Source organism: Microcaecilia unicolor, chromosome 1, assembly GCF_901765095.1.
Source record: "Microcaecilia unicolor chromosome 1, aMicUni1.1, whole genome shotgun sequence".
In the NCBI taxonomy this organism is placed as follows: domain Eukaryota; kingdom Metazoa; phylum Chordata; class Amphibia; order Gymnophiona; family Siphonopidae; genus Microcaecilia; species Microcaecilia unicolor.
The window spans coordinates 765,339,295-765,364,487 of record NC_044031.1 but is presented as its reverse complement, the minus strand read 5'-3'; the positions used below and the strand labels follow the sequence as shown (position 1 = coordinate 765,364,487).

General features: G+C 47.1%; 1 protein-coding gene across 1 annotated transcript in view; it reads right to left on the bottom strand.

Moving 5' to 3' along the window:
- Positions 1-25,193, bottom strand: part of MAP2K1 (mitogen-activated protein kinase kinase 1) — an 85,716-nt gene that overhangs the window by 12,093 nt on the left and 48,430 nt on the right. The window contains 4 exon segments of the mRNA XM_030189790.1: positions 4,231-4,295; positions 14,213-14,408; positions 15,290-15,414; positions 21,863-21,914. Of these exon segments, the coding sequence (XP_030045650.1) occupies positions 4,231-4,295; positions 14,213-14,408; positions 15,290-15,414; positions 21,863-21,914 (438 nt within the window).

The window sequence follows — 25,193 nt, the reverse complement described above, 5'->3', positions numbered from 1 at the left end:
CAGTGGTGATCCTAGCCTGCATGACACCCGGGGCGGATTGCCGATGCACCCCCCCCCCCGGGTGCACGCCGCTGGGGGGGGGGGGTGCTGCGGCGCGCACCTGTCAGCTGAGTTCGCTAACTTCGCTGCAGCTCCTTCTGCCCCGGCCGGAACAGGAAGTAGCCTGTTCCGGGGCAGAGGGAGCTGCAGCGAAGTTAGCGAACTCAGCTGACAGGCGCGCGCCGCGGCACACCCCAGCGGCGTGCACCCGGGGCGGACCGCCCCCACCTTGGTACGCCACTGGCTAGATGGGCCACTGGTCCGATCCAGTATGGCTACTTTTATGTTCTTAGATGCCTTGGAAACTCTGTGTTCCACTTTCCCACAGGAGTAGGAATCCCTACCCTTGTTAGAATAGGTCACTGCATGGACAGATTTATTAACAGAGCAGGTAGATCCATGCATCAAATTTGACTAAAAAAGGCAAGGGAACCTCCTCCTCCCCCCCCCCCCAGAGGCCTAGTTAAGGACAAGACAGCAGAAGCCCTGCGCACTAGTGCAATCCCAAGGTGCTGGATGAAGCACCGATTACAGAGCTCACCGATTCGGCGATCAAGGTGTTGGCCAGCAAGTTTGACAAAATCTCACACCAACTGGAGTCTGTGTCACAAGGATGTTACAGAGGAACTAGCATATGTGTGAGATGGAGCAGCGGATTTCATCAGAGGACGACAGGCTCTGTGAGGCCTTGGCAGAAATTGCCACCGTGGAAATGATACTGGTCTTTCAAGATGAGAAGCCTGAAGATCTATAGAACCGATCCTGGCACATAAGTACATAAGTAGTGCCATACTGGGAAAGACCAAAGGTCCATCTAGCCCAGCATCCTGTCACCGACAGTGGCCAATCCAGGTCAAGGGCACCTGGCACGCTCCCCAAACGTAAAAACATTCCAGACAAGTTATACCTAAAAATGAGGAATTTTTCCAAGTCCATTTAATAGCGGTCTATGGACTTGTCCTTTAGGAATCTATCTAACCCCTTTTTAAACTCCGTCAAGCTAACCGCCCGTACCACGTTCTCCGGCAACGAATTCCAGAGTCTAATTACACGTTGGGTGAAGAAAAATTTTCTCCGATTCGTTTTAAATTTACCACACTGTAGCTTCAACTCATGCCCTCTAGTCCTAGTATTTTTGGATAGCGTGAACAGTCGCTTCACATCCACCCGATCCATTCCACTCATTATTTTATACACTTCTATCATATCTCCCCTCAGCCATCTCTTCTCCAAGCTGAAAAGCCCTAGCCTTCTCAGCCTCTCTTCGTAGGAAAGTCTTCCCATCCCCACTATCATTTTCGTCGCCCTTCGCTGTACCTTTTCAAATTCTACTATATCTTTTTTGAGATACGGAGACCAGTACTGAACACAATACTCCAGGTGCGGTCGCACCATGGAGCGATACAACGGCATTATAACATCCGCACACCTGGACTCCATACCCTTCCTAATAACACCCAACATTCTATTCGCTTTCCTAGCCGCAGCAGCACACTGAGCAGAAGGTTTCAGCGTATCATCGACGACGACACCCAGATCCCTTTCTTGATCCGTAACTCCTAACGCGGAACCTTGCAAGACGTAGCTATAATTCGGGTTCCTCTTACCCACATGGATCCCAGATTTGGTGAGTGACTGCAGTTGCCAGAACGGCTGGAGACTTGGCTGGTAGTCTAGAGCAGTTGCTTCATGGCAAACCTGGGAGAACTGAAAATTGAGCGAGCTCATCGCCTTGGCCCAAAAAGGCCGACCTTAAACATGGTCACTGTTAAAATTACTCTCATAAAAGCAGCCATTCTGAGGGCACACAAATGTAATCAGGAGTTCTTCTCTGAGAACGGCTATGCACTGTTTCAAGATCACTCAATCAAGAGCTTGCTACGAGGTGTCAGGAGTTTACAGGCCGATAATTTCGGTTTCGGTGCTGAAACTGGCCCAAAATGTTCTCTAAGAGGGGCAAGCAATTAAGCAATGTGAAGCAAAGTTCAGGTTTTGCTAGAAACGTAATTTTTCTCCTCTAAACCAAATAAGTCCAATAAATATGGCAGTTTCTTTACTGTAACCTCTAATTACAAATTAAATCAGTGGTGGAGATGAAAACGGTAACGGAGTTCAAACATGCGTGGGATATGCATAGAGGAATCCTGTGCAGAAGGAATGGATCCTCAGAAGCTTAGCTGAAATTGGGTGGCGGAGCAGGTGGGGGGAAGAGGGGGTGGTGGTTGGGAGGCGAGGATAAGGGAGGGCAGACTTATACGGTCTGTACCAGAGCCGGTGATGGGAGACGGGACTGGTGGTTGGGAGGCGGGAAATACTGCTGGGCAGACTTATACGGTCTGTGCCCTGAAAAAGACAGGTACAAATTCAAGATATGAGTTTATCTTGAGCAGACTAGATGGACCATGCAGGTCTTTTTCTGCCGTCATCTACTATGTTACTATGTAAATCAGTTGAAGATTAAAGCTACTCTTAATCTAGGCCTGGCAATGGAAAATAAACCTTGCAGAGCCTGTAGACAGGAAGTTGAGAAATTATTGAAGTTCTTAGCAGTATTATGGTTCGGGCATGGGAATAGTTTGACAGTTTCATTTGGGGGGGGGGGATGTATCTCTCGATCTCCTTTGAGCTGCCACCCACCGCCACAGCACTAGAGTCTTCCAGTGGCGCCCGGTATTACCCTCCCCCATCTTCCAATCCCCCGAGCCGACGACAGCCTCAGCGAAAGCAGCACACACGCTCCTTTTAGACCTGCCCCAGAGGTCATTCTCTCTCCTACAGCTTCCCGCCTGCACGGTAACAGGAAGTTGAAGGAGAAAGAAAGACTTCCGGGGGCAGGTCTAAAGCAGCATGCGTGCTGCTTTCTCTCAGAGGCTGCCGGCGGCCCCCGGGGGTTCAGGTCTAGCACATGGAATGCTTCAAGCAGTCTGTGTTTCCCTATGCAGAAACTAGCCCCCCTCCTCCTGCTGTGCTGGTGATTACCTCCCAGTGAGTCAGCCAAATCCTCTATCAAAAAGTTTTCTAGGAGAGGCAAGGAATGACATGGGTTGATTACACAATTTAATTCAGTTTGGTACAACAATAAAATTCAGCTAGAAACTCACTGTTCTCCAGTTTGAAAAAGCCTATCCTCTCTACAAATCAGAACAAGGCAGAAAGGGAAGGGCTTTTTTGGGGGGGGGGGGGTCTATTTGGGGGGTCTGGGTTAGAAGACAGAGAAGTACACCACAATACAGATTCACAGGACAAATTAATTAAGCAATAAAAAGTCTAGATATATCAGGTAGCTAAACCTGTAGCCAGAAAGTTGAGTTATTAAGAATAAACTATCTTAAAACACTTAGCAGTATTATGGTTCAGGTCCAGAAGGTTCACAAGGTAACTGTTCATGAATTTAAGGTCTTTGGTGCAGATGTACGAGAAGCCTGGTTGTGTATGTTGATTTGTATTTTAGACCTTGGCAACTAGGAAAATGGAGGGTAAGGTAGGATCGAGTTTTTTTTTTCTGCGTTGTGAATTGGTAAGTCTATTAGGATGGTTATGTAGCCTGGCGAGAGGCCGAAGATTATTCTGTAGGCCAAGGAACAGATCTTGAAGGATATATGTGCTTTGATAGGAAGCCAGTGTAGTTTCAGAGTACAGGTCTAACGCTTTCGAATCTTTTTTTCCAAATGAGTCTTTTTGCTGCGTTTTACGCTGTTGTTTTTTTTTTTACATCCTGTGTATATTCCATTGCGGTAGATGGCATGGACAAGGATAATGGTTTGGACAAGGGTGCAGAATATGTCTCTTGGGAAGTACTATTTTGGGCATTTGAGTTTCCATATTGTGTGGAACATTTTCTTCGTACTGTTTGCCACCTGGTCAAGGGATAGATTGCGATCTATGATTTCCTAGGATTTTCAGATTGTTTGCTGTTGGGAGGGAAGCTCCCATGACTTTGATGGTTTCAAAGTTTTTGGTATTGTGAGGTGATGTAAGTATCAGGCATTGTGTTTTTTTCTCTATTCAGTTTCAGGAAGTGAGGAAGAATTTATTCCAGAGGGAGAGGAATCAGAGGAAATTAAGTCTGGGTATTGAGTACAGATGGGTTTGTAGTACTGGAGGGGAGAGAGAGAGAGGGAGGGGCGAGATCACACACACATTTGTAGGTAAGAATTAGGACCATCAACTGTGCCTTAATTTCATCCTCACCTCGTTCACAATATAATCCAGCAGTTCAAATATTGCCATAGGAGGTCTGGTGTCCGGGCCATATGCTAGCAATGAGAAAGAGAGAGAAAAACAAGGATTAGATTCAATGAGCTGCCATGCAGAGGTCTTGCCACAATTGCAACATCAATTCTAAGTGAAGTTTGGACACCATGTTTTCCAGCTTCCTCTGGGATATCTAAGATTGTAACATTCCGCAGTGTCATTGGTCAGAAAGCTACTACTCTGTGCCCTGATTAGTCCTTCATTGAAGAGAACCACCAAATCTTCTAGAACCCTCCAGTCTTAGTTTGGGAGTCCAGAAGCCTACCTGTGCCTAGGTCCTGTCTCAGTACTACACAATGTAGAGAGCGCAGCCTGTCCTCAGACACTGGCTCAGTGCAATGGTGTCACGTGACGGTTTTATTGCACTGAGCCAGTGTCTGAGGACAGGCTGCGCTCTCTACATTGTGTAGTGCTGAGACAGGACCTAGGCACAGGTAGGCTTCTGGACTCCCAAACTAACGTTAGTCTGTGCTCCTCCGGCGCCTTAGCGGACTCCTACGAGTTTCCAAGACCATCGGACCTCAGAAAAAATAAAACTGACGTGGCAGAGAGGATTAAGTTCCGGGCTTAAATGGTGTACGGTGTGAGATTAATGGTGGCGAGAACGGCACACAAGGAGAAGGCAAGGCATAGAGCGGGTGAAGAAAAAATGGCGGCACCCGCGAGTCCGGCCGGCCCATCGATCTCGTCGGCGTGGGTCACAGAGATTACAGCAGAAATGACAGTGGTGTTAGACAGATGATTATCACCAACAGATTCTAAGTTGGAACGCCTGCAAGAGCAACTGGGAGACCTGTCTAAGGAACGTGTAGCGTTTCAATCGAGAACGAGCGCAGTGGAGGATCGAGTTACAGTGGTGGAAGAAGCACAGGGAGGGGGGGCCATGCATAAAAAAAGTCTCAATGCTGGAAGCGAAGGTGGAGGACCTGAAAAACAGGCCCAGAAGAAATAACCTGAGGCTGGTGGGGCTCCCCGAGGCCATTTCGGATAAAAGTTGAGAGCTTCAATTGCCTGATATTAGTGGGCCGCTGAGAATCGAACGTGCTCACAGAATGGGATCGCAGCAATCCTCGTCTCAGAAACCCAGAGTGGTTATCCTCCGTGTTTTAAACTTTGAAAACTCAAGCAAGCTATTCGTATGGGAAAATCTCTTCAATATGAGAACCAAAAAGTGTTATGCTTTCAGGAGTACTCGGCTGGAGTGGCTGCACAGCGGAGAGCTTTTGCCCCTATCTGTTCCAAGTTGTTTGCCAGCAAAGTCAAATTTGCGTTAATTTACTCTGCCATTTTAAGGGTAACACATGAAGGTACACTTATACCACCGTGGAGGAAGCGCAGCCCTTTCTCAATCGTCTGGAGGGCAAGGAAGTTGAGAGCACAGGGACAGTAAAGTGACTGCTAATGTTTGAAGTATGAAGAGTTTTTTGGGGGGGTAATTAGGGTGTTGAGAAGGGGGAACATTGCAATTAACATGAAAGTCATTCAGAACAGTAAGAATGAGACATATAAGTTAAAGATTGTTGTTGGGGGTGGGGGGGCGGCCTGTTGTTGTGGGGGTAACTTTGGAGTAAATGTAACTGTCACTCATAAAGGATATGTACGATTGGATGGGTTCGGGTCAAATTAATGGGGTCTGGTGGCGATATAATTGTTTGATGTTGATCAGCGGGGAGCCTGGGGCGGTGTTATTGCGTGACTGTTTCCCGTGGGAGGAAGGTGGGGGTGGAGGAGGGAGAAAGGGTGGTCTAGGGGTATGGAACCAGGTTGGGAGTTATTACATGAAGTTAAAGAGGTGGAGGTTGCTGGGAGTTGGTTTAGGGAGTATGGATGTTGGGAATATCCTGGAGTTTTGTGAGGGGGGGGGCACTGGCTGGGACATCTCTGCTCATATAACGTTTTGAGATTCATTGTTTTGGAGGCTGCAGGTTTGTTGTCGCCATGGTGAAATTAATAACGTGGAATGTGGGAGGGATTAATTCACCGGTAAAGAGGTAAAAAATTTTTACAGCATTTGCAAAGACATAAAATTGATATTGCCCTGTTGCAGGAGACACACCTTAATGCTTTGGAACACGCAAAGCTCGAGACCTGGTGGGTGGGAGAGTGTGTGGCAGTGGCAGCTAGGGGAAAAAGGGGGGAGTTGCAATTTTGTTTCAAAAGGGAGTTGTGGAGAGTGTGCAAATTTTGACGGCAGACCCAAGGGGGAAGATACATATTGGCCAAAGTAGGGATTAATCACTGTACGGTGTACATTTGCAAGGTATATGCCCCAAATTAGTATGATAAAAAGCTTTAACAGGCAGTGATTGGTCCTCTGGTCTCTTTGGACTCTTCCTCATTGGTGGGGGGGGGGGGGGGGGGCGGATTTTAATGCTGTATGAGACCCGAAGGTAGACAAGTCCTTGCTGGATCCCCCCACTTCCTATCATGCTAACAGGGGTCTGCTCCAGATGGGTCATCTGCTGGATCTGGTGGACATATGGAGGGAGCTGCATCCATCTGATAGGGATTTTACTAATCTTTCGAGTGCGCATGGTACTCAAGCGCGAATAGATTATTTGATGGAGTCTCGGGGAGAGTTTGGACAAGTGCGGAAGTCGGAAATAGGGCCCTACGTTATATCAGATCATGCATGGGTATGGATGGAGTGGGCTCTTGGACCCTCAGAATTGAGACGTAAATGCTGGAAGTTCCCACTGGATCTATATAACGATCCTACACCTTTCAGGAGCGTATTTTGGGCTGCTGGGAAGATTTCAAGCGGTTCAATGCAGAGCATATGTCAAACCCGGCATCGTATTGGGAAACAGCAAAAGCGGTGCTCCGAGGGGAAATTATGAGTTACTCCCATTTTGTTAAAAAAGCCAGGGATGGGGAAATTCTGAGAATGGGTGCTCTTCTTCATAGAATTCGGCAACGGTATGGCGCTTCTCACGCAGGCCTACATCGGCAACAGCTGTTAGATCTCCAGGCGGCGTTGAATACTCTTCTCCACCAGCTGGGCCTTAAATCACAGATGTATTATCGATACCAGTTATACAAGTATGGTAATAAGGCGGGTAGGTGATTAGGCCAAAGGGGAGTCAGGAGAAAGTACTCACACTTCGGGATGAGGCGGGAAATACTGCTCATGCAGATGAGGCTATATGTGAAATCTTTCAAAAGTATTTTAGTAGGCTTTATGCAGAACCCCCTGACGAGGGCTTGCCGAGAGACTTGTACTTAGATACAATCACTTTGCCGTCAGTAGGTCCACAGGATAGAGTAATGCTAAATGCACTAATAACATCGGACGAGGTTACTTTAGCTATTGATGACAGCCCTTTACTTAAGTCTCCTGGAGTGGATGGTTTCAGAGCGAAATTTTATAAGATGATGGGAGCAGATATAGTTCCCCATTAACGAATCTCTTTAATGGGATTGTGGAGGAGGAATCTCTGCCACCATCTTGGGAGACGGCACAGATTATTGTATTACCCGAGCCAGGTAGGGATCCTACAAAGCCGGAGTCTTAACGCCCCATTTCACTTTTGAATTTTGAAGTCAAATTATTTGCGAAAATAATGGCCAAATGTCTGGCTCGGGTCTTGCCTAATCTCCTTCACGAGTCACAGGTGGGTTTTGTGAAGGGGAGAACGGTGGCTAAGAATTTGCGGAAAATTTTGGCTTCATTGGAATATAGGCGGCGAAAGGAGCTTGAGTCTGTGCTTATCAGTTTTGATGCTGAGAAGGCTTTTGACCGGGTACGCTGGGACTTTCTTTTTGCCTCGTTAAGTAGAGAGGTGTGGTAGCCGTGTTAGTCCACTCTTAAAGGTTATCAATAGAAATCAACCAAAATAAAACATGGAAAAGAAAATAAGATGATACCTTTTTTATTGGACATAACTTAATACATTTCTTGATTAGCTTTCGAAGGTTGCCCTCCTCGCCGATCTGAGGAAGAAGGGCAACCTTCAAAAGCTAATCAAGAAATGTATTAAGTTACTCATTAGGTGTTTCACTGGTATTATGCTGACTTTGCATTATATTTACGTTATCTGAATGATCTTCTATGCTGTCTATTATGGTGCTGTTTGTATTGTACCAACATTTATCATTTTTGTGTTATATTATTGTTTTACAGTATTAATCCGCAAACGAACCTTTTCCAGAGATGGGAAGGTGGTAGAACGAGAGGACATGAAATGAGATTGAAGGGGGACAGACTCAAGAAAAATGTCAGGAAGTATTTTTTCACGGAGAGAGTAGTGGATGCTTGGAATGCCCTCCCGCGGGAGGTGGTGGAAATGAAAACGGTAACGGAATTCAAACATGCGTGGGATAAGCATAAAGGAATCCTGTGCCGAAGGAATGGATCCTCAGGAGCTTAGTCAAGATCGGGAGGCGGGGCTGGTGGTTGGGAGGCAGGGCTAGGGCTGGGCAGACTTATACGGTCTGTGCCAGAGCCAGTGGTGGGAGGCGGGGCTGGGGGTTGGGAGGCGGGGATAGTGCTGGGCAGACTTATATGGTCTCTGCCAGAGCTGGTGGTTGGGGGGCGGGGATAGTGCTGGGCAGACTTATACGGTCTGTGCCAGAGCCGGTGGTGGGAGGCAGGGATAGTTCTGGGCAGACTTATACGGTCTGTGCCAGAGCCGGTGGTGGGAAGCAGGACTGGTGGTTGGGAGGCAGGGATAGTGCTGGGCAGACTTATACGGTCTGTGCCAGAGCCGGTGGTGGGAGGCAGGGATAGTGCTGGGCAGACTTATACGGTCTGTGCCAGAGCCGGTGGTGGGAGGTGGGGCTGGTGGTTGGGAGGCAGGGATAGTGCTGGGCAGACTTATACGGTCTGTGCCCTGAAGAGGACAGGTACAAATCAAGGTAAGGTATACACAAAAAGTAGCACATATGAGTTTATGTTGTTGGGCAGACTGGATGGACCGTGCAGGTCTTTTTCTGCTGTCATCTACTATGTTACTATATTTTTTATACTGTTTCATGTTAGTCCTATTACTGTGTTTACAAGTTTACCTCATTAATTGTACTTATGCTTATATTAGATCATTTTACTACTGTTATGCTGTTAACAAAATTACTGTAAAAGTTTAATGTTAAACTGTACCTCCTGTACACAAGTCTTGGGTGAATCACTTCATAGATATGGTTAATAAATCCCAATAAATAAAATAAAAGCGGGATTGTAGTCCTCATCCCTGTCTATCCCTGTAGCAGACTTCTGAGTTCATTAGAATCTTCCAGGACTTGTTCCCACATCTGTAACTTAGTAACAGAGTAAATGATGGCAGATAAAGACCTGAACGGTCCATCCAGTCTGCCCAACAAGATAAACTCATTTTACATGGTATGTGATACTTTATAGGATAAAACAAAACAGTGATGTCAGCTTGTCCCTGGTTAATAATTTCCGACATGCTGATTTTGAGCACATCCTCTTATAGAAAAGCTCTAACACATCTATTTTTTCCCAGCAGGGTTAGTTTCTGAGCCTGCCTGTTTTATGTTTTTTTTTTTTAATGAGATAACCTTTCTCCTCGGGATGGCTCTGCAAGTCTCCATTAGCAAGGCACACATTGTAATCACCGGATAAGTTGCTTTGTTGAAGCTGACTGTCACCTCCGAAATCAATCAGAAAGCTGCAGCACGACTAATAGAAGGCTGCAAGCGGCAAGACCACATCACACTCTTCCTGCAAAAGCTACACTGGCTACCAGTACCTTACAGGGCTAAACTTAAAACTCTATATTTGATTTTCAAGATCCTCAGACAAAATGAACCAGAGTATTTAAAAAAAAAATAGAAAGGCATTGGAGAAATAGGTTTCATGAATTGATGCTATGGGAGGCCAGGGAAGCCCAGGGCACTTCCAAGAAAAGAAAGAAGTTTATCTCCATCTGGACCAAGTATATACAAAGTATATCCCATAAAGCGAGAAGTGCAATATTAAATAAATTTTCCACATAGGGGATCATAAAGGTGGGAGAGGATAATGGCAAATAGAGTTCAATAACACAACATAAGGCAGAGCACCTTAACCAACACTGTAACACAAGGGTGAGTGGGTGAAGTAACTGAATTGCTCATGAAGTGAAGGTGGAATATTTCATGATAAAGGGGGGAGGGGGGAAAGGGATGGAAGGGAGGGAGATATTAGATAAGGGGTTAACCGCAACGCAAATACAAGTTATTATTCTTGGAAAGTGCAGATAGTGGACAATGTTTATTGATGTTTATTACTCTATTTTGATATAAGGAATAGGTTACAGACAGTATTAAGGGGGGGAGGGGGGAATTGGGAAGAAAACTGTAAATCAATTTGATGATAATGACCGCGGATTAATGTATATATGACTGACAAAGTTAAAACTGTTATGTATTTAATCAAAGAACTGTATTAATCTGTGGCATCATCAATAAAAACTTTGAAACATAAAAAAAAAAATAGAAAAATGTAGGTAGAGAAAGACCATATAGGGCGGCTATCCAGCCTGCCAATCCATGCCTTCTACTCTCCCTATCAGTCTCTTAGAGATCCTGTGTACTTGTCCCAAGCTCTCTCTTGAAATCAGATACCCCCCCCCCTCCTGTCAAAAGACATTGCTGGTCAGCAAAACTTCATCTGGTGCTGTGCTCCAAACCCAACAATAAGGCCCCTTTTGATGACTGACCAGCAGTCTTCTAAAGATACGTTTTGCAGTTGTGAAGAAATATTTGTAAGGGTTTTGGCTGCTTTTTTTATTGCTTGGTGCTGGGCATCTTTTGTCAGTTGGACAACTGTTTTTCACTAGATAAGAGTCACCACACACCATATATTGAGTGCAGTTTTTTTCCTGCCTTGTGCTTTTTTTCTCCATGTTTTTTTTTGTTTTGTTTCTGTGGTTAGGTTGCCAGTGATTGTAATTGCCGTATCCCTTGTGTTTGGACATTAGTCCTGTTTGGGGTGTTTAGCACTGAGGCATTACCTTCCACTTTTGCAGTTATTTGTGACTGTTGTGTTATCTAATGATAGCTAGTAGGCGCTGTATTGAGTTACCAGTAAAAAAAGGCCCCACAGTTGCAGCTTGGCCTCCTGCCTCACTCCCTGTCATGTGAATTCCAGGCCCCCCTCCCTGTCCTCAGAGTTCCATGCTCCCCTCTCCTTGGAGTTCCAGCTCTCCGTCCCTCGGTCTCTGTCTTTGGAGTTCCATACCTCCACGTGTCCGTCCCTTTCTGTCCTCGGAGTTCCAGGCCCCTTCCCCTCCAAGTTCCATGGCTCCTACCTTCCGCCCTCCCTCCCTCCCTGTCCTCCGCGTTCCAGGCCCCCCCTCCCCACCTCCCGTTCCAATTCCAGGACCTCCTCCCCACCTCCCTCTCCTCCCCTCCGAGTTACATGCACCCCCTGTCGTCTGAGTTCCACACCCCCGCGCCTCCCTCCCTCTCTGTGCCCTCCGAGAGGAAGCAGAGCCAAACAGGCAGGATAACATAGGCTGTTGCTGAAAAGGGGAGGGAAGGCTCTCAGCCGAGCACAGCGCAGCTCTGGCGCTTAACTGCAGCGCCCCTGGGGTTGTCCCCTCCATTGGATCTTAGTGCTACAATAAAACCACAATTCCCTACATGCAGTGTTTCAGTGTCGAGCGTGCCACATCCCTGCGTCTCCTGGCGAGGTGTTAAGGACAGGGAGGTTAGATTGAGAACTGTTGACCACATGTATGATGATCTAGGTGAAGCTAGTAAGTGGAGATTGCCGCCACACTGGGGGGAGGGGGGGCAGGACTGCTGAACTGGGAGGGGATGGAGATGGTGGTGCGAACTCGTCATGGTTTTCCAGGCAACACGGTGACGTTAACGGAAGGCTTCAGACATTACGAACCGGGCTTCAACTTCCTGGCAGTCAGCTTCAGAATGTTGCATTGCAAATTATTATAGTACTAGTAAAAAAGGCCCGTTTCTGAACACAATGAAACGGGCACTAGCAAGGTTTTCCCCCAGGTCGACGCTGCTCCTCCCCTCCACCCCCCCCCCCCGAAGTCGTCACCGCTCCCCCCCTCCACCCTCCTGAGGTGATCCAACAGCCCCCCCCCAACTGCCTCGTGCATATTTCACACACCTTCCCAGTATCTCCCTCCCTCCGAGTGTCAGGGTCCCCCTCCCTCCCATATCCCTGAGTTTCAGGGTCTCCCTCCCACTTCCAGGATCCCCCCCCTCCCAGTTCCAGGGTCGTCGTGCCTCCCTTCCTCTCTCCCGTCCACTGCCTGTCCCCCTCCTTACAAATTTTTGAAGTCTCACTTACCCAGTCGGGGTTACGTCGTACGGCGGCAGCAGCATTGGTAAACGGCATACAGGCTCGGGCCGTCTCTGTCTCTCGGCTATGGTCCCGCCCTCATTTCCTGTTTCCGCAAGGGCGGGACCAGAGCTGAGAGACAGAGACAGCCCGTGCCTGTACGCCATTTACCGATGCTGCTGCTGCCGTCCGACGTAACCCCGACTGGGTAAGTGAGACTTCAAAAATTCGTAAGGAGGGGGGCTGAGTTATCGAGTTACCCTGAGCTGGAGATTTTGACAGTAAATAGAATGAAAAAGTGATTTGTTGCAGTTGTTCAGGTCTTCCCACATCCTGAGCAAGTGGAACTGACATTTCAGCCATTGTGCTGTGGCTTTGTTCAGGGTGTGCTGTAAGGTCCGATCTTTGCCTTATATAGTGGGTTCTCAAAGCTGATTGGTTGGCGTTTGAGGTGGGAAATGGAGGCACCCAAAAAAAACCAAACAAACAGGATGCTAGGAATTATTAGGAAAGGGTGGTGAATAAGACTGAAAATACTACAATGCCTCTGTATCGCTCCATGGTGCGTCCACACCTTGAGTATTGCATTCAGTTCTGGTCACTATATCTCAAAAAAGATATAGCGAATTAGAAAAGGTTCAAAGAAGAGCGACCAAAATGATAAAGGGGATGGAACTCCTCTTGCATGAAGCAAGTCTAAAGAAGTTAGGGCTTTTCAGCTTCAAAAGAAGATGGCTGAGGGGAGATAGGATTGAGGTCTACAAAAGGCTGAGTGGTGTAGAATGAGTAGAAGTAAATCGATATTTTACTCATTCCAAAAGTACAAAGACTAGGGGACATTCGAGGAAGTTACATGGAAATACTTTTAAAATAAATAGGAGGAAATATTTTTTCAATCAACAAATAGTTAAGCTCTGGAACTCTGCTGGAGGATGTGGTAAAAGGGGTTAGCATATCTGGGTTTAAAAAAGGTTTGGACAAGTTCCTGGAGGAAAAGTCTGTAGTTTGCTATGGAGACAGACATGGGAAGCAACTGCTTGCCCTGGGATAGGTAGTATGGAGTGTTGCCACGATTTGGGTTTCTGCCAGGTACTTGTGACCTGGCTTGGCCACTGTTTGGAAACAGGATACTGGTTAGATGGACCACTGGTCTGACCCACTATGGCTACTCTTATGTTCTTATGAGTTCAAACATCCTTTTCACGCTCCCAGAGTTTTAAAAACGCTACCTAAAAGAAACTCCCCACCGAGTAAGAACTGTTGCATAATTTTTTTGGCTAAAATTTAAATTTGAGACCAACGAACTTTTCCACCAGAATTCAAATTTGTAACCAACTTACTTTCCTGCCAAATTCTCCCGACTTCCTGAGAAAACCGCCCACCTTAAACCCCAACCAATCAGGTTTGATGACCCACTATACAAAGACAAGCTGCAGACCTCACAGAAAGCCACAGCACAACGGCTGAAACATTGGTTCCACTTGCTCAGACATAGCAAAACCCAGACAACTGCCACAACCATGACACCAGCTGTGGAAGCCTAAGAGAACAAAATGTACGGTGTTAGGACAGGAAAATGTTACACATTCAGTGAAGAATAAATGGAGAAGCTTCTTCTTGCACCAAGTCAATGCATTTCTCTGCAAAACAAATGCTGATACTTACTGCTGGCAGGCCGGCCTGGGGGTCTGGGTCTCGAGGACGTCTCTGCTCCTTCCACAGCACATCCAAAGAGAAGTTCCAGCTCCTTGGCGTCGGGTGGGGGGATAGGATACCTACCAATCGCCATCTCCACTAGGGATAGCCCCATGCTCCAGATATCCGACTGAACTGAGTAATGGGTGCCCTGGAGTCTCTCTGGCTGCCAAGACACAAGACAGCAGATAAAGTGTCTTTACTTTCCAGAGTCCTGTCCCAGGTCCCAGAAGTTAAATGTACAAGAACACTGGCATATAAAAGCATTTGGTGCTTCTCAACTGAAAGGTATTTCAGGACTGCAAAATATCAGGGTTTATTGGAACCAGTGGCGTAGCTACCTGGGGCCACGGGGGCCTGGGCCCCCGTAGATTTGGCCCTGGACCCCCTGCCGACAACCCTCGACCCCCCTCCCACCGCCAACCCTCCCCCGCCGTGGCCTACCTTTGGTGACGGGGGATCCCAATCCCCGCCAACCAAGGAGGTCCTCATCTTCCCACGAAGGCTTTGTTCTGACAACGTGCAGGATGTCAGACTCACAGAAACAGAACGAAGCCTTGCAGATCAGCCAGTGGCTGCGTTGCTGGCTGATCTGCAAGGCTTCAGACTCACAGAAACAGAAAGATGCCGGAAAATTAAGAACAGATGCCAGTCCATTAGGTTTCGGTGGGGGGGGGGGGGGGGGGGGGGGGAGGGCTATCAGAGTCCAGGCCCTTGGGAACCACTGTGCTGCGGCTTACTTAGGGAAGGGGGGATGAAGGGGGTTATAGGGATTTAGCTGATAAAATATTTCATATTCATGTCGGATTGTTTGTTATATCCCATTGAATGTACAAATTTCTGTGGGCAAAGGGGGTTATGGGTTGGGGGAATAATGTTAAAACAAAAAAAGTTGATGATGGTTTTCCAATTGTATGTTTAGTATTCTGGATATTTAGTTAGTCATATACCGGATGCATGAAATTTTGTGTGTACTTTGTTTGACTGTCATGAATAAAAATTGTTGAAACATAAAATGCCTGGCAGATTGTGGCTTGTTCTACTCACAGACATGTAGGAACGGGTGCCCACAAAGGAGTTGGCCATCGAATCGATAAGCTGTCCGCTGACTCCAAAGTCACAAAGTTTGATCTCGCCCCTGGAGTTTACCAAGATGTTTGATGGTTTAACGTCTGTAAACAAGAAAAGGATGACCTGAATGTCTGAGGCACACGTTAACAGTGGAAATTTCTTTCACACATCACTGAGAAAACATTGCACACATCCCGTTTTCAAGAAACCTTTTGGTTTGGGGTTGGCTAATGCTTGCAGGTACAATTGGAGATCAATTTTTAAAAAATCTGCAGGCAGACAAGTGGGTCTGCACCAGTGGCGTAGCTACAGCTGGGCCTGGGTGGGATCTTGGACTCAGGCCCACCCAAAATTTTGGCACTGTTACTGTGGCTGACTGAGATCCCTAAACCTTACCTGCTGAAGATTTCCTCCTCCTTGGGCAGCCAGCATTCTTCCAAAGAGCAGCCGACAGCACTTGCCTCGAGCTGACGCCAACACTGGCCCTGAAGCGTATGCTCAGTGTTCGTGCATGCATAGCCTGCTGGCGACAGCGGTAGTTCAAGGCAAGTAACATAGTAGATGACGGCAGAAAAAGACCTGCACGGTCCATCCAGTCTGCCCAACAAGATAACTCATATTTGCTGCTTTTTGTGTATATCCTACTTTGATTTGTACCTGTGCTCTTCAGGGCACAGACCGTATAAGTCTGCCCTGCACTATCCCCGCCTCACAACCACCAGCCCCACCGCCCAACCACCGGCTGTGGCACAGGCACAGACCGTATAAGTCTGCCCAGCACTATCCTCACCTCCCCAGCCCTGCCTCCCAACCCCGGCTCTGGCACAGACCGTACAAGTCTGTCCAGCACTATCCCCGCCTCCCAACCACCAGCCCCGGCACAGACCGTATAAGTCTGCCCAGCCCTATCCCCGCCTCCCAACCACTAGCCCCGCCTCCCGATCTTGACTAAGCTGCTGAGGATCCATTCCTTCGGCACAGGATTCCTTTATGCTTATCCCACGCATGTTTGAATTCCACCACCTCCCGCGGTGCCGTTTAGCACAGTGTTGGCTGCTCGAAGAGGAGGAAATCTTCAGCTGGTGGTGTTTGGGGATCCCTATCATCTCAGGTATTTAATATTTTGGGTTGGCAGGCGGGTGGGTGGGTGGGAAGGGGTAGAGAGTTGAGCCGGGGGGGGGGGGGGGGGAGACAAATTCCATGCCATCCACCTTGGGCTCAGGCCCACCCAAAATTGGCCATCTGGCTACGCCCCTGGTTTGCACCAAATCTCAAAGGGAAAGTACGTGACCACCTTCTCTTTGAATGCTGCCAAGAAAAAAAAAAAAAAAAGCACCCAGAGATCTGCACCTGCTTTTTATGCCTTATCTGGGGGGGGGGGGGGAGGAGAGAGGGGAGATTCCTTGTTTCGTAGTCTTTCCTGGTCCAATCCTGCCCCTAGGAACACCTCTGTGAACATGGAGATTCCCTCAAATCCTATAAATAGCATCTTAAGTTGTGCACGCTAATTTGGCCGCATGGTCAAACTGCGCACACAACTTGATAAATGAGCCCTATCAGCGCTGTTAATTGTTACTTAACCAATTAGCAGCACTAATTAGCTTTAATTAGAATTTATGCGCACAGCTTTCTAGGTGTATTCTTATAACGTGGTGCATGTAAATTCTAATGTGCACAGCCGAAAAGGTGGCGTAGCCATGGGTGTGGAATAGGCGGGTCACGAGCGTTTCAAAAGAACTATGAACGCTATTATAGAATACACTTGAGCCGAGCCTAAGTTAGGCGCAGGTATTTAGGCCTGGTTTTAGGTGGCCTAAATGGGTACGCCTACATTTTAGTCGCATGAATGGACGCTAAGCATCCTATATAATAAAAAGCACCTCCAACGTTCTGAAGCTGACTCCGTGGCAATGAAAGTTTGAAGGGTTCGTGCTGCCTCTCACGCTGTATCCATCTCCTGAATTGACGTCACATACTTCCGGGTTCGTCACAAACAGCACTGACCAACCACAGGATAGCAGCATGAGGCACAACCTCAACGTCTATAGCCTTCCCTTCGAGTTCGTTCCCTCAGAGTCCTGCCCTCGCGGAAAGAGGAAATGATGTCAGCAGGCGGGACTCAGAGGGAACAAAGTCGAAGGGAAGGCTACAGACGGGCAGGGCTTTCAAAGACGCGGCCACTTCGACGGAGGTAAACAGGGGAACGAGGAGAATCTCTGGGTGGCTGGAGGGGGAGCAAGGGAGAGAAGACAATTGCTGGGTGGCTTGAGGGGGGCAGGGGAGAGAGAAGAATCACATCGGTGGGTGGCTGGAGGGGGGGGCAAGGGAAAAAGGAGAATCGCATCGGTGGGTGGCTGTAGGGGGGCAGGGGAGAGAGGAGAATCGCTGGGTGGCTGGAGGGGGGGCAGGGGGAGAGAGGAGAATCACTGGGTGGCTGGAGGGGCAGCATGGGACAGAGGAGAGATGAGAATCACTGGGTGGCTGGAAGGGGGGCAGGGGACAGAGGAGACACACTCGCACCCAGCGGTCTCACTCTCTCTCTGTCACACACACACATTCACTCTCTCTCACACACAGTCACACTCACACATAATCTCTCAAACATACACACTCCGAGAAAAACCTTGCTAGTGCCCGTTTCATTTGTGTCAGAAACGGGCCTGTTTTACTAGTATTCTATAAACTGCGCCTAACTTCAGGCGTAGTTTATAGAGTTGAGCTAAGTGCATGGTTTTTCGGCACCCGGCCATTTATAGAATTTGGCCTGTTGTGAACACATGTACTTCAACTGCATATAAGAGGTGCAGTTTTCAACGAGCCCTTTTGTGGGTAAATGGCTTTCAAATATTGTCATATTGCTTTCAAACACTGGTGTGGGATGTTACATATATGTATGTGAGCCGAATAGGTAAAGCCAGTCAATGATTCTGGGATATGAATTGCTAAATGTATCCACTCAACTGAAAGAAGAAGCGTCTGGTGAACACAGTGTTACGGAGGAGACAGGGCTCCACAGCCTGGACTAAGAAACCCTAAAGTATTGGGGTTTTGCGAAAGAGTTGGGCTCTGTAGGCGTGAGGGGAATGAAGTTGCTGTCAAGAGGGGAACAGGAGATCCAGAGCTGGGCTGTGGAGATGAAATTAAGACTCAGCTACTGGACCGGGTTCTGGTTCATTCCAGAGATTGCTACGCGTCTACCCTTCATCTGGCCGGTACCCACAGGCCAGGGTCACTGAACCAGCCCTGTACCCGTGGCCATTTTTGGTCTAACTAGGTAACATCCGAACGAGCACCTAAAATGCGTGGTAGACGCACCGATGGTTACCTACCCTGCAATTAAACTGTACGGACTTGGATCGGAGCTGACGGACGAGAGCCCTCGTACTTTACCTCGGGTGAACTGCTCTCATCACATGCCTGTCTCAGGGAGCTACTAAAAACCCTCAGAAATGAAACCTACTTCTGAAATGCTAAAGTAATCATTAACAATTATGTAATCAGGGAAAATTGCTTCAGATTAAATTCATATGCTGAATGTGCTCCATCCTCTACTTCTAAACAGAAAGACTGGAACAAAGTTGAGCAATTAGATCTTCCATTTCTTTCTTTCTGACAGTATAATCTGTATTTGTACTGTAACTGAATACAAATGAGGCAGTGAATACGGGAGCCTCTCATTTTCCCCTTGGAAATACTGACCAGGAAACCCCCTCCTCCTCCTCCCCCCCCCCCTCGTGTTTCTTTCTGTCCCTTCTGCTCCTCATAACACCTTCACATTTTACATGGTCATCAACGTTTGCATTTCACAGTGGGGCAGATCTTTCTCTCTCGTAAGCACCTGAATTTTTGTGGGTTGGGGCAGGTTTGTGCGTTTTAATGCAAAGTGTCTTACAACGAGTTTAAAGAGGTTCCTTTAGCACCTACCACACTGTGCAGCAAATTACTAAAATTAACCACTGGACATGGTCCTCCTCGACGGCAACCCTGAGATTGGTACATCCCCTGGGCCCTGGCAGGGGTCCTACCTCAGGGTATACAGGGGCTTTTCTTTCTTTTTACAGCTGAGCATTTTCAACACTTCAGCAGGTTTGTCAGCGCAGTGACATGGTTACTCTCTCAGATGTAAGGACACAAAATCACCAAAAAAACTCTTACATGAACTGCAAATTTACTTAATAATACGCTATATCCCTGAAGTACAAATTCCTAAGAAAGGGAAAAAGCCTCTGTACCCCCAACCTCCACCCAATCTATACTTTTTGTAGGGTATAAAGGAAATAACATGGGTCACAGTTTCTTCATCAACACAAAAAAACCTCTCTCTCATTTCTCTTTTTGCTAAAAACTTCACAGGAAGATCATGTTTCTCATGGATCAAAAAAAGAATACTTAACTTAAAACTTCTAAATTGGTGGTTAACGCAGACGTATAAGAAGAATCAATCACACCGACTAAGGCCAAAGTTTCGCCATCGTGGGCTTCTTTTTTGGATCCATGAGAAATATGATCGTCCTGTGAAGTTTTTAGCAAAAAGAGAAATGATAGAAGGGTCTTTTTGTGCCGATGAAGAAAGGGTGACCCATGTTATTTGCTCTATACCCTACAAAAAGTATAGATTGGGGTACAGAGGCTTTTTCCCTCTCTCAGGAATATAGTATATTATTAAGTAAACGCAGTTCATATAAAAGACTTTTTTTTTTGCATTTTGTGTTCTCATAACTAGATACTCTCTTATCCTCTTTTTCAAGTATTGCTCTCTCAGATAGAGGAGTGTGGTAGCCGTGTTAGTCCACTCTTAAGGTTATCAATAGAAATCAAACCAAATAAAACATGGAAAAGAAAATAAGATGATACCTTTTTTATTGGACATAACTTAATACATTTCTTGATTAGCTTTCGAAGGTTGCCCTTCTTCCTCAGATCGGAAATAAGCAAATGTGCTAGCTGACAGTGTATATAAGTGAAAACATTCAAGCATTACTATGACAGTAAAATAGATACCATTGGAGATTCTACATGGAATGTTGCTACTATTGGAGATTCTGTTGCTACTATTGGAGATTCTACGTGGAATGTTGCTATTCCACTAGCAACATTCCATGTAGAAGGGTGCGCAGGCTTCTGTTTCTGTGAGTCGACGTCTTGCACGTACGTGCAGGACGTCAGACTCACAGAAGCAGAAGCCTGCGCGGCCACATTGGTGATCTACAAGGGCCGACTTCTACATGGAATGTTGCTAGTGGAATAGCAACATTCCATGTAGAATCTATAGAAATCAAACAAAATAAAACATGGAAAAGAAAATAAGATGATACCTTTTTTATTGGACATAACTTAATACATTTCTTGATTAGCTTTCGAAGGTTGCCCTTCTTCGTCAGATCGGAAATAAGCAAATGTGCTAGCTGACAGTGTATATAAGTGAAAACATTCAAGCATTACTATGACAGTCTGACAGGGTGGGAGGATGGGGGTGGGTAGGAGGTATGCATGGGGACATCAAAGCATATCATTGATATTCTAACAGGATGGGTGTGGATAGGTGAATGTTTTCACTTAGATACACTGTCAGCTAGCACATTTGCTTATTTCCGATCTGACGAAGAAGGGCAACCTTCGAAAGCTAATCAAGAAATGTATTAAGTTATGTCCAATAAAAAAGGAATCATCTTATTTTCTTTTCCATGTTTTATTTCGTTTGATTTCTATAGATTCTACATGGAATGTTGCTATTCCACTAGCAACATTCCATGTAGAAGTCGGCCCTTGTAGATCAGCAATGTGGCCGCGCAGGCTTCTGCTTCTGTGAGTCTGACGTCCTGCACGTCAGACTCACAGAAACAGAAGCCTGCGCAGCCTTCTACATGGAATGTTGCTAGTGGAATAGCAACATTCCATGTAGAATCTCCAATAGTAGCAACATTCCATGTAGAATCCCCAATAGTAGCAACATTCCATGTAGAATCTCCAATAGTAGCAACATTCCATGTAGAAGTCGGCCCTTGTAGATCACCAATGTGGCCGCGCAGGCTTCTGCTTCTGTGAGTCTGACGTCCTGCATGTATGTGCAGGACGTCAGACTCACAGAAACAGAAGCCTGTGCAGCCTTCTACATGGAATGTTGCTAGTGGAATAGCAACATTCCATGTAGAATCTCCCATAGTAGCAACATTCCATGTAGAATCTCCCATAGTAGCAACATTCCATGTAGAATCTCCAATAGTATCTATTTTACTGTCATAGTAATGCTTGAATGCTTTCACTTATATACACTGTCAGCTAGCACATTTGCTTATTTCCGATCTGAGGAAGAAGGGCAACCTTCGAAAGCTAATCAAGAAATGTATTAAGTTATGTCCAATAAAAAAGGTATCATCTTATTTTCTTTTCCATGTTTTATTTTGTTTGATAACTCTCTCAGATGTACCCAGAAAGTGCAGCAATCTTCTCAAACCAAACCTCCCCCCCCCCCCCAATTCAGTGTTTTCATCAGAAGTTCTGCGCAAATGAAGCCCTGCTGTGCTTGTGAAGAGAAGAGAATCCCCCTACCTCTGTGCATGATCTTATGCTTTTCCCTCAAGTAGGTCAGACCTTTTATTACCTGTAGTACAGAGAGAGAGAGAGAGAGAAAGAAAGAGAATCATCCAATCAGTCGCAACAGGCTGATACAACTGCAGAAGCCTGAAATCCAAGGTGATCCTTGCATGGAAACTGAATTCATGTGGCTTAATAAGAACATTTTCAAGCATCAGCTGACAAGATCAGTGTTTCAGCTGCTCCCAGTGATTTCCTCCCAACCTCCAGGGGGCAGCCATATGCCTGAAAGTGTCACGAGCTCCTGCAGTGCATGTGATGTCACTGATGATGTCATAGCCCATACAAACCAATTAGATGGAATGTGTGGAGGTGACTTGGGAAATCAAAGAGCAGCAGCTTGACATAGTACTGCCGACACAAAGGCAACACAAAATGATCATTCTGTTACAGGCAGGGCCGCCGAGAGACTGAGCCGGGCCCGGGCCACTCCCCCCACCCGCCGTAACTCCAAAATAGATCTTGGCTGGCAGGGATCCCCAGGCCCCACCAGTAGAAGAAGTCTTCACTCCACCGCACTGCCTGCCTGCCCCGTGGCTGCTTTTTCTCTCATGCCGCGCGTGCTCGGTTTCAAAAACGAGCATGCGCAACCTGAGGGGAAAAGCAGACGCTTGGCAGGCAATGCGGCAGAGTGAAGAACAGCGCTGGAGGAAGACTTCTTCTACTGGTGAGGCCTGGGGACCCCCGCCAGCCAAACCAGAGGCCCCGGCCTGAAACCCTGTCCTCTCCAGCCTCCAAGGGGGAGGGGGCAGCACCATACTTTTCTCTGTCCCACAGGGGGGAGAGAGAGAGAAGAGAGAGACCCTTGCGCAGGGCCCCCCTTTTGGAGGCCGGGCCCGGGGGGGGAAGAGGCAGCCTTAGAGAGAGTTCCTCAGGCAGACACTGGGCTTCCTGCTGCCAGCACAAGAGTGAGGTGGGAAACAGAGTTGGGCTGATATTACTGATGTGGTGGAAACGGTCTTTCTGGTGTAAAGCGGCCATGAATTCCCCTGCGACTGAGCAGCTCACTCAAGTCTTAGTGCAACAGGAGGAGGGAAGGAAGAACACTCTTCTTCCCCAGTTACAGTGCCATGGAAAACCCTTCATGCTCTGTCGAAAGAGCATCACAGTAGGAGCTGTTCACTGATCTACCTAATGCTCTTCCAACATTATACAAATATCCAAAAGGTAATAGCATAAGAAACCATTGCATAAGTCTTCACACCCCCTTTGCAGAATAACAGCCACGACCATTTAGGGCGACTGTCCACCAACTTCGCACAGCACAATGCTGCACAACAGCTCAACCTCTTCAGGCCACGGATTATCTGTGGACTGCAGTCTTCAGGTCTTGCCACACAGTTTCTACTGGACTCAAGTCTGGATTTTGACACTCCATTTTCTTGCTTTATGATAAAGAATCACGGTCCCAGTCCTATCATTTAGAACTGAAAACAAGACTGTTTCTTGGACACCCCCCCCCCCCCCATATGTAGTGTACAAATGTACATGGCCCACGATAGGGCTGTTAATCAGCAGTGGCTTCCTTCTTACCACCCTCCCACTTAGGCCACATTTGTGAAGTAGATGATGGAAGAGAAAGACCTGTACAGTCCATCCAGTCTGCCCAACAAGATAAACTCATATGTGCTACTTTATGTGTATACCTGACCTTGATTTGTATCTCTAATGATTTATAATTCACTCAAGCTTATAAAATAACTGAAAATCTAAACACTCACCCTGTCAATTATTGCAATTATGGATGGAGAAAAAACGGAAAGGGAGGAGTTTAACTTCCATAAAACGAGGGCGGACATTCCGCCGTCTGGTACCCATTCGTGTTAAGTTTTTCGGATACAGTGGAGCGAATATTGGAACGAATTTGGATACTATTGGATATTGTGATATAACCCAACAAACAGTATGGGCTGTTCTTGCTTACGTAACCAAATACCACAGTACTAATGAACAGCCAGATGTAGACCCAAAGGGTAAAAATCTGCAATTCTTTATATATGGGTACAGCCCTCAGAAACCGAGGATTTACCAGGGTCTGACCCGCAAGACTCCAATATCTACATGAGATTGTAGTGTCTGCAGTCTAGTCTCTTTCAAAGGGCAATATTATTCCCATGTTTACACACATCTGGCTGTTCATTAGTACTGTGATATTGCGATATAACCCCTGAAGCAGCACTAGCGAAACAGGTTAATCAGCTGGTGGTACCGATGCGAGCAGAACATTTTGGCGTTTTGGATTAAAGCTAAGTGATATCTGGCGGAAACACCGGGACTGAACTTTAGGACACATTATTAAGGACTAGTAAAAAAAAAGGCCTCTTTCGGTATAAAATGAAACGGGAGCTAGCAAGATTATCCCTCCCTCCCTCCCTCTGTCCCCTCCAAGTCCCACGGCCCCCTTTCTTCCCTTCCGATTTCCAGGCTACTATTTACTACTACTTAGCATTTCTATAGCGCTGCCAGGGTTACGCAGCGCTATACAAGTTTAAACATGGGGAAGGACAGTCCCTGCTCAAGAGAGCTTACAATCTAAAGATCACCAATGTGGCCGCGCAGGCTTCTGCTTCTGTGAGTCTGACGTCCTGCACGTACTCACAGAAACAGAAGCAGCCTTCTACATGGAATGCTGCTAGTGGAATAGCAACATTCCATGTAGAATCTCCATTAGTAGCAACAGAACCTCAAATAGTAGCAACATTCCATGTAGAATCTCCAATAGCAGCAACATTCCATGTAGAATCTCCAATAGTAGCAACAGAACCTCAAATAGTAGCAACATTCCATGTAGAATCTCCAATAGTAGCATCTCAATAATAGCAACATTCCATCTAGAATCTCCAATAGTAGCATCTCAATAATAGCAACATTCCATCTAGAATCTCCAATAGTATCTCCCTCCCTCTCTCTCCCTCTCTCTCCTCTGTCCCTCCCCCGAGTTCCAGTCCCCCCTCCTCTCTGTCTCACAGACCGCGGCCCTCCCTTCCCTGACACTGGCCCCGCCCATCCCCCTACATGCACGTCGCCCCCCCCTCCGCTACCCTCCCCCCTCTTACCAGGGTCCCGGTGGCAGCAGTGAAGAGCCTCGCGAGTCTGCTGCCTTCCCTTCTCTTCGCTCTCACCTCTGACTCTGGTCCCGCCCTCATTTCCTGTTTCCACAAGGGCGGGACCAGAGTCAGAACTGAGAGCGAAGAGAAGGGAAGGCAGCAGACTTGCGAGGCGCTTCATTGCTGCCGCCGGGACCGCGGTAAGAGAGAGGGGAGGGTAGCAGAGGGGGTTGGCGATT